Genomic DNA, 10,639 nt, shown 5'->3' on the forward strand with positions numbered 1-10,639 from the left:
GACCATAATTAGATTAAAACTATTACCAGATTCACTGAAAAGAGGAAACCTAAAAATATTTTGTGGTCAAAACCTGGCTTAATATAAAGAAAAAGACCACTTGCACTTGGTTAATTCTCTTGTTAGATACATGACTGATGAATTCAGTTGTTCAGTTTATAGGTGGAAAAATAGAGATAGAATGAAATAGTATCTTTCCTACTCGTGCTACTGTAAAGATGGTAATGCCATTCATGTAGAAAGGGAACCAAAAGAATATGTCACAAATACATCTCCAGTGTTTTATTCCCTGTAATTTTACAATGATAAAGCCTTCCAGCAGTCTTCTGGTCCAATTATCTGATCTACCTAAAAAAAAATGTTATGACCCTGGTTTACATATAAATGTATATTTATATTATACACATATTATATGTGTATAATACATATGGGTATCATATACACAAAAATACCTAAAGCTGCCCACCAATGTGATGTCAAAGGGAATTCCAGCATAACTGCAATAGAGAAAAAGGTGTTCATTTTCAAAACACAGATTTTTTTTTTCTTAAGTTATGAAGAAATACTTCTGTTTGGTCAAATCACATCCACATATAACAGGGAAATTTTATTCACATTCATGAACTCAGGTACCCCCAAATTTCTACTTAAGTCATAGTCTGAAAAGATCATTTGTTAAGTCAGATATTTGAAACTTCTCTCCTAGAAATGGTATTCTGAATTCTCAGGTGTTCAGGGCAGCTCACAAAGTTGAAGTGATATGCAGCAGAGATGGTCCTGAGACCATCCTGAACCCTTAATGCCTGGCTCTTTCTGGAGTTCTGAGCCACTTCACTCTGATCACAATTCTATGGAACAGTATTTGTTCAGCATTTTTTATGTGTCCTGCGTTAGAAAATTAACTTGTAACTTGTCCAGGACCTATTGTCTATCTCAACCTTGAAGACTGAGCCACTTTATGCCCCCAAGTCTTTTGTAAATATCCTATAGCTGTCTTCCAGGAAAATTTAAGCCCCAATGTAAAATAGAGAATTTGAGATGGTGGGGGTTCAGTGGTTTTCGAAGTTGCTAAAAATGTTTGTGTCTCAGAAAATGGATGCTAGGACACTGATATGCTGGCATTGTCTAAGAGCAGTGATGCTGGGATGTAGCACTTTATTTGGAAATTGTGTGTTCTTAAGTTGAAGATTGATTATACCATCAATAAACCAGGGTGCTGAAAATATGAGTGATTTAAGTAGTTAATAAATACTAATAATTTTGAATTATAACTTGTGGTTGATTACCACCCAGACTTTGACTAGTATGTTTTTTTAAAATAATAATAATAATAATAATAAAAAACAAGGGATAAAAACTTAAAATGGAAGAGTAAATTTTAAAGAAATGGATGAAACTATCACTTACTTAGAAATTATATGCTGGACACTGTCAGACAATTTCTCATTTCCATTGAAACTTCATTAGGTATCCCCATTTTGCAGAGGAAGCAACTCATGTAAGCACTGTTTTGACTTGTCTAAGACTACACACCTGGTAAAAAAGGAGGACTAGAATTTGAATTTATTTTCTTCTGACTTCCAAGATTACAGGTAGAAATAAAAAACTAGTAATCTTGTACCAGTAACTAACTGGTGTTGGGAAGTTAGCAAGCATGCAAATACAGGTTTCCTTGGGTTTTATGTCCCAATCTTTGGTCAATTTCTGCCTCAAGGAAGGATTTTGCGGAAAAAGTATTCCTGACACAGGCAAACCCTGTCCAAGTTGACGACAAATTGAATGGGAGAATAGGAAACACCTACATTTTAGTACAGTTTTGAATTGGAAGATACAGGTAAGCAATATCTTGCTGGGGAAGTGGTACAAGAACTTGATGAGGAAGGATGCTTGAGGGGAGGGAGTGAAGAACTTTCATCACCAGTTTTTATTTAGCCATCAGAGACCAGTTGCATACAACAAAGTTCTACTCTTATGAAGTGATTTAGGTACAACATCAGATTTAATACACTTTGTTTGCATTATTATATTTTGTTTACCAGTTGAGGTGATGGCAACATGAAGAATAACGTAATCCCAAACCCATTCTTCCACAACCAGAACGAAAAGTAATCCACAAAGTAAGTGACTTCCATTGAGACTAAAAAAACTGCAACTAAAAGAAAGAATGTAATTATTTGGGATTAGAGCAATTAATAATTCTGAAATACAGTTAGTTACAGGACCATAACAAACTTATTCTGTAAAAGAATTTTGGTAAGATTTTTTTGTAAGGTTTCTCCTCTTAGCAATCCTCAAATTTGGATAAGAACTTTTAACCTATCCCATCTCTTAATGATCCTTAGACTTACAGAAAAATAACAACATATAGTTTCTGTTTCACATTCTTTACACTTAGCATTTTAGAAGGTAAAAGACAATAAAGAAATGTTACAATGTAACCAATGCATGCTGATCTGTAATTGGATTGCAAATCTCATTTTTAAGATGTATTAAAAACTAATGAAAAATTCAGTTCTAGTTTTCAAAAATAAACAAAAAATTGTAAAAGTTTACTGAACTATAAATGTTTCTTTAGTACCAATCATTGCCTAACTCGGAAATAAGTTATTTGATGTCTTTGTAATAAAGTGGTACCTTCTGGGAACATACCATTGTCATCTGGGAAACAAAACTGATAACCATAGATGAAAGAAAAATGACTCATGTGGATGGAGGCACTCTTCTAAATCCATCAGTTGTCTTAGAGTGGTTTCCCTGAACATGGATAGGGAGCCAGGACCTCACACAGGTCAGGACCACAAATCTCTAAGAGCCATGAACTTGTGAAGGATCAACCTGTTGATTTTGCCTTTGATATGGCTCTTTAAGACTATAGTGATTTCAAAGAAGAGATCCATCAAACTTTAAAGTGACAAATAGATGTAATATACCACCAAGGTGCCTTTGTAATGATACTACTTTCCATAAAAATTACCTTTCTTTCCCTGTAAAACACATCAAATAATTGGTATGTTCACATAATTCAGGAATTGATACATCTGTGCAAGCAAGCTCTCTATTTTTTTTTAAAGCAAAAATGTAAAATAATCACATTAGGTCCTATTATGCAGAAATAATTTATTAACCAGCAAGCCGGCGAGTGATGGCCTAGTCAGTGAGCAAGACCCTCACCAAGTAAGCAAGCCCCAGGTGCCGTCCTTTTTAAAGGCCTCACACTTTACTCCTCCTCAGTTCTATTTAATTTAACTCAACACTTTTCTTTTCTTTTTTTTTTTAAATTTATTGGGGTGACAATTTTCAAAAGTTGAATGGACAATTCATACCAGCTCTTTTTCTATGGTAGAGAAATACAGTTCATTTCAGCATTCCCTGCACCCTAAAATCGAGGCTGTAGAAGCAACTGTACAGCTGTACACCATCTCTTCCCACCTCGGTTCCACTCCTACCTCCATCAGTGGCTCACAGAGCTCACCTGATTACAGGGAAACAGAGATGGCTTTTTTTGCTGTTTTTTTTATCAGCATTTACACATTTTATAGGTTAACTTGCCACTGCTCAGAGACAGTGATTTTAGTCTTAAACGGCAGTTACATGTATTGATAGAGAAATCTTATGCGTTGTTTATGATATGAGAAAAGCATGATTTAAAGGAAGTAGTATAAATTGGAAGTCAGGATATCAGTGTTCTAGTTTTGCCGTATAGCTTAAGAGTTATAAGACCTTGAGCAGGATTTTAACCTCTGGGTCAGTCTGTTTACTTCTCTATAAATGGGGAGATGGAGTACTTATCTACCTCAAAACATTGTTGGGAAGCTTTTAATTGAAAATCAAAGCAATTTGCAATCTATTCTTTGCAATGCCAAGAAAGACACACTCTTCAGTGTCCTTCCTAAACCTGATCTTCTGGGAGACAAAATTACTTAAAAAGACAAGAAATCTGACCCTAAATCCATGCCCAAGGCTCTAAGATTACTACTCTTACATTTTATCTCCAAGATTAAACAAGTCTAGATTCTCGCAGTAACAACCTTGAAGAGTTCTGGCATTTATCTCCCCAAGCCCACAATTAAAGATCTAATAGGCTAAGGGCTTATTGATATCTTTGCATGAATGTCAGTGTTTTGTGAAAGGAAAGGACATGTAAACTGTGCCAGGCATCCTGGGGATCTTTACAAAATCTCTGCTATGTAAAAACACAGCCCTGCCCAATAAGCCTGTGTCATTGTCTTATCTTTCATTGGCTGACCCAAAGGCAAGAGTTAAATAACAACAGTTGAATTTTAAACATCTCTCCCTCCCCACACACACACCCCAATCTTAACTCTTTACTGTGACTATTTCCTTATCATTTGTAGATAGTCTTGGTAGAAAATAGGGTAATTTGATCTTCAATAGGGAAGTGCATGAAAAGTTAAGATAGACTGTTAGATCTCTTGTATCTCATTAGAATGAAAGTCTCTTGTCTTAACATAGTCTTTGTCTATCCATAATTGAATCGATAATGGTACTAAACAAGGTTACCCGTTTGAGGAGGCTGTTCTAAAGCTTTATGTTTGTAATCAGTAGTTTTCAAACAAAACTTAGCTGACCAAGTTTCCTATGCAAGTCATATTTGAAATCTGATTTCTTTAGCTTTAAGCCATTTTTGTATGTTTGCATATATGTTGCAAAAAAAGATATCCAGTGGTTTTCTAAAGAATTGTAATGTTTAAAGAATCCATAATTCATTAAAAATAAGCAGGAAATAAATTAAGAGAATGTTAAGAATAATGATATTTAGAAAGATAGTTTGGAATTGATTTTCTTCTTTTTCTCTTTTCTATTTATAGGTATTTAATAAGTTTTTATTAATTACCTGTATTATTTAATAATGAAAAATGACATTAAAATCTTTTTTTTTAAAGATGGGGCAAACTCACCATGAATTCCTCCAAAACGAGTATGTATGACATATATTTAATACCAATAGGTATTATTATTATTAACATACATAAGACCTATGAACCTTGTATATATTAATAGTTATTTCTTCAACAAAAATGATAAATTTAAAAGGGACATTTTTTTCTTAATATATTCTTTCTTATTATTTTTCCTTTGCAACAAGTTTTATACTATTTGGGAGGAGAAAAATCAAACCAAGCAGAAATGTGAAAAGCAGAAAATGAAAGACCTCTGTCATCCCAGCTGGGGAATAACAGTTTTTTGCATAATTCTCCGGATTTTTTACCATGGACACCGTGTATTTTACTCTATTCTACAATAATGAATACTTATGCTATACAAACTCTTTGTACTCTTCATTTTCCTTTTCACATCTCATGAACAATTTTTACACTAGTACATTAAGCTGTTCTTCCTTTTTTTGAAAAATATTCAATGCACAAGAAATGTACCCATAATATTGCCAAATAAAAATTCATATAAGAATACTATCCACTTATTCCATGCTGTTCTATCTTTTAGGAACAGACACTTTAAAAAATTTTATGGTACTTTTTTACATTCATTTTTGAAGTCAGGTATAAGATACAGTGGCGGAGAGGAAGGCCTGATATTTTATTTTATTTATTTATTTATTTTTTTAAAGATTTCATTGGGGAAGGGGAACAGGACTTTATTGGGGGACAGTGTGTACTTCCAGGCCTTTTGTTTTCCAAGTCAAGTTATTGTCCTTTCAATCTCAGTTGTGGAGGGTGCTGTTCAGCTTCAAGTTGTTGTTCTTTCAGTCTTAGTTGTGGAGGGCACAGCTCAGCTCCAGGTCCAGTTGCTGTTGCTAGTTGCAGGGGGCACAGCCCACCATCCCTTGCGGGAGTCAAACTGGCAACCTTGTGGTTGAGAGGATGTGCTCCAACCAACTGAGCCATCTGGGAGCTCAGCGGCAGCTCAGCTCAAGGTGCTGTGTTCAATTTTAGTTGCAGGGGGCGGAGCCCACCATCCCTTGTGGGAGTCGAGGAATTGAACTGGCAACCTTGTGGTTGAGAGCCCACTGGCCCATGTGGGAATCGAACCGGCAGCCTTCAGCGTTAGCAGCACGGAGCTCCAACCGCCTGAGCCACCGGGCCAGCCCAGGAAGGCCTGATTTTTTTTTTTTTTTTAGGGGAACAGGACTTTATTGGGGAACAGTGTGTACTTCCAGGACTTTTCTCCAAGTCAAGTTGTTGTCCTTTCAATCTTAGTTGTGGAGGGTTCTGTTCAGCTTCAAGTTGTTGTTCTTTCAGTCTTAGTTGTGGAGGGCGCAGCTCAGCTCCAGGTCCAGTTGCTGTTTTCTAGTTGCAGGGGGCACAGCCCACCATCCCTTGCGGGAGTTGAACCGGCAACCTTGTGGTTGAGAGGACACGCTCCAACCAACTGAGCCATCTGGGAGGGAGCTCAGCTCAAGGTGCCATGTTCAATCTTAGTTGCAGGGGGCAGAGCCCACCATCCCTTAAGGGACTCGAGGGATTGAACTGACAACCCTGTGGTTGAGAGCCCACTGGCCCATGTGGGAATCGAACCGCCAGCCTTCAGAGTTAGGAGCACGGAGCTCTAACCGAGGAAGGCCTGATATTTTAAAAACTTTTATAAGACAGAAACTATTTTGATTTTTGGAGGCATTTAGTTCACGAATTGACAAAGACTGAGAATTGAAACCATTTACCTTTATAATTTGTGTTGAGCCATGAGGGCTTTGTTTTGAAATCGAGTGGTGCCAGCATACCCAACTCATATACCCTGAAGATGTTACAAATGAAAATAGTGTACTCCGGAGGAGGCAGTTCATAACTTCTCATATCAGGTTTTGGCATATCAATCTTCACATACAGTGATAAATCATGAGCTTTACCCATTCTGTAGCACATTTAAAAATTGGCTGACGTGGATGGCAGCTTGCCCAATTCAGTCCACTTCATCCACCAAGCGTACTTCATTGTATTTGAGCTCTCAGCTGTAATCTTGGAAAAGTCCCTTCCATCAAATGCGAGAGGAGAGCCTAATACTATGACAAAAGCATAGGTTTGGAAGTAAGACCTAGGTTCTAATCTTGACAGTGTTTTCAACTGTGAACTTAGGCAAGTCACTGAAATGCTGGGCTTTAGTTTCTTATCTGTAGATTGCATGATTAATCTCTGAGATCCCTTCCTGTTCTAAAATCTGAATCTATGAAGTAAACACCTTCTATTATGCCCAGGTTGGTAGTTGTGTGCGGCTGATCCCTCAGTTAGCTGTCTCCTGGATCTTTAAGGCTCACTTACTTCAAATTTCTCGCCTCTGACTCTCATTAACCCTTGAAAGCCCATGTTCAAAGAGCCCTGAGGATTCTCAGCTATTCCCTGCTCTAGACACAGCCCCACCACCTCGGGTTCCAAATCTCAGCTAAGACTGTGTGTCAGCACCAGAAGTTCCTCAGTGAGTTTTCCTGCAAGCAAACTTCATAACACTCTTTTCATTGCAGAAGTCAGTATAATTATTTTTGGTACTAATTTGCATATTGAAATTGTAAATGCCTTAGCTCCTTGCTTACACCATAAAATTAAATTGTATAAATAATCAATTTCTAGGAAACTTTCGTAAATATATATAACGTATTTCAAGAAAATCAATGTATTGGCAACCTAAATTTGTAAAGAAAAAATTCAACCACAGCAAGCCAAAGAAATTACCTGGAAAAAAATGGCTCCCACTTAAATAAGAATGTTGTTAAAAAGTACTACGTAGTCCTCATGATAACCCTTTTTTGGCTTATTACCTCCACTTGACAATGAAGACAATTGAAATAAAAAAAAAGCTCTATGGCTTGGTCAAAAGGATCCAGAAAGATAGTAAGAAACTGGACGAGAATGCAGAGCTCCTAGCTCACAGTCCAAAGCTATTTCCAGTATATATACCCCCAAATATTTAAATTGGATGGCTGTAGATTATCTCTAAATTCCCTTCTAGTTTAAATGTGCTCTGATTCAGTACCAGCCCAGGGAGAAAGCTTCACTTTCTCTCCATGACCATCCTCCTGAGGTAAGTGGAACAATCCTGCCTGGTTCTATGCACTTCATTTCATGATTGTTACTTTTGTCATTTTCAAAGATGACACATTTGTTTATTTTTACTTTAAAAAAAATTAAGAAAATACGCAATTTAAAAAATCTGTGTCCTCTATTCCATAAAGACATGTCAACTATTAAATATTAACTCCTATTTAACCTTAGCTTTTTCATCTGTTTGAAGGCAACGTGCTACTGACTCGAGCATCCTGCAGCCCATGCCCAGAACTGCATAGTACACAGTGTAGAAGAGGATGACATACATAGAAAAGTTCTCAAAACAACCTGCAGAGAAGACAGGCGTGAGCTCCAAGAGCCTGGGCTTCTTCACACGGCTGTTGGTAACAAATCTGACAAACAGAAGATGATGAATGGTTGCTAGATAGTGTTGGCGAATCTTACTTTGCTTGGACACCCTTGGGGTGGGAAGGACTTCAAAGTGCACAATGAAAGTATCGCTGATTGGAGAGGCTGGCATATTACACATTTGCACCAAGGATTAATGCAATATGTAAATCTATATGATTCCATTTACTATTAATACAACAAGCTTCCTAAATGGCAATAGTTACATTTTTATTTGACAAAATGATTCTAAATCTCAGCTGTCAGGATAGCAACGATATGAGGATGGCTAAGGAATTTTGAAAAGTATGAACAAAAAATATACAATAACATAACAATAATTAAATCTGTGTGTAAGAATTCACAGAATAATTGGCTAAAACACCATGATCCTGATATGGACGCTACCACATATGAGATTTAAGAAGGAAGCATTGCAGGTAATTGGGGACCAGGGAGTTATTCAACAAATAGTGCTGTGAAAATTCTTTTATTTCCAGATAGAAAAATCCCTTTAGATTCCAGTCTTGTACCAAACACCAAAATAAACTTCAAATGGATTAAAGGCTTAAATGCCAAGTAACAGAAGAAAATATTTGCAACATGTATCACAGGCAAATGATTGATATTTACAATATATAAGCACATACAAATAAAAAAGACACACAAACCAATAGAAAATAGACAAAGTATATAAATAGGCCATTCACATGAATAAACATGTAAAAAGCCAATAAACAATTGAAACTGTGCTGAACCTTACTATTAATCTTTTAAAACATATTCTTGTGAATATAATAAAAATGTCAGCATGTCACATGGGAATTTTTCAGTTTATTCTTTCCCCTTTTGAATCTTTTAAAAAGTCATCTTGTTTAGCCAACACGTTAGCACTTCAGGATTATTCATTTTTCTCTGAATGACCAATTCAGCAAGTTTACCAAATATTTTAATTGGCCTGGGTACAGAAGGAGCCCTCTACTAGAGGCAAGAAGAAAAGAGACGTAGTACAGAGCACACCACACCATATATATATATATATATATATATATATATATATATATCCAAAAATAGATTTTTCTTTTTACCTTTGAACTTGTATTTATTGTTTATCCATCTACTTTGGATAACCTATGGTCTTTTTTATTTTCTATATGTTATAATTCATTAATATCATAATTTTTTATGCTAAAATTATTCCAAATTTGACTAATCAACTTGATTAGTATTTTGTACCAAGTACAAAATACCTCCTGTGTTTATTTTACATATCCCCATCCTTTTCTTTGTATTTCATTTCTCTCTTCACAAACTACTATATTGTAAGGATGTCATCACTATATTTCCATGTGCATTTTTGTTTATTTGTGAGCTTTCTATTATCTTCCATTGGTCTCTCTGTCTTTCTATCTTTTCTTGGATCATTATCACACTATTTTAATTATAGAAGTTTTATAATAAGTTTTAATATAGTCACCCTTCATTGTCCTTTTTTAGGGTTCTCTTAGCTATTTTATGTTTATTTTGACATATAAACTTTAAAATGCAGTTGAATCGATCCATAAAACAACTGCATGTTATTTTTATTGGGATCATACTAAATTTATTATTAAGGTGGAAAAAAATGATAGCTTTACAATGTTTACTCATACTATCCAAAAACAAATTCTCCAAATTTATTCAAATTTACTCTTGTAACTTTCAGAAGTATTTTGATTTTTTTCTTGCATAGCTTTCTTAACATTTTCTATTAAGTTTATTCTTTTTCCCTCCCTTTTATTATGACACAAGTTTTGTGTCAACACAAAGTAAAATGGAGACTAAGAGTGACGAGTAATATGCGAACAAAGGCAAATGGCCAGGCAGCACCAGTACCAGATATGTTCTTTGGGAAGAACTCAGAGAAAAGAATCAGCAGCAGATGTGCAGGTGCCCCATTGCCCATGCATCCTGGGGTAGCCCACAGAAATCTAACAGGGCTGGATATCAGATTTTGGGCCAAACTAGGGAAGCACCAACCCCTGCCTAAATATAATCACAGGCCAGAATATAATTGTAACGACTAACCAAAACCTTGCCTCCAATTCTATCCTATCAGCTCAGCATTAGTGATTAGAAGAAGTAAAACTGAGGGTCCTCATGATTTTGATTTGATTTGTGACTACAGCTTTAGAAATCTGTACTCATGTTTTCCTCTCTCTCTACCCCTCTCATAGCCCTAGCCTTTCCCGTTGATAATCATTAACCCTTGAGATAGCAGGAGACAACAGCCAGGA

The 10,639-nt window shown here is 35.9% G+C and overlaps 1 protein-coding gene across 1 annotated transcript; it reads right to left on the minus strand.

Moving 5' to 3' along the window:
- Nucleotides 1-408: 408 nt before the first annotated feature.
- TMEM244 (transmembrane protein 244) lies at nt 409-8,496 on the minus strand. The gene is given in 5 exon segments (XM_074333955.1): nt 409-497; nt 2,037-2,117; nt 2,120-2,146; nt 6,641-6,714; nt 8,219-8,496. Coding segments are annotated over 5 exon segments (549 nt in total).
- Nucleotides 8,497-10,639: the final 2,143 nt, after the last annotated feature.

The sequence above is a fragment of the Rhinolophus sinicus genome, linkage group LG05 (assembly GCF_036562045.2).
Source record: "Rhinolophus sinicus isolate RSC01 linkage group LG05, ASM3656204v1, whole genome shotgun sequence".
In the NCBI taxonomy this organism is placed as follows: domain Eukaryota; kingdom Metazoa; phylum Chordata; class Mammalia; order Chiroptera; family Rhinolophidae; genus Rhinolophus; species Rhinolophus sinicus.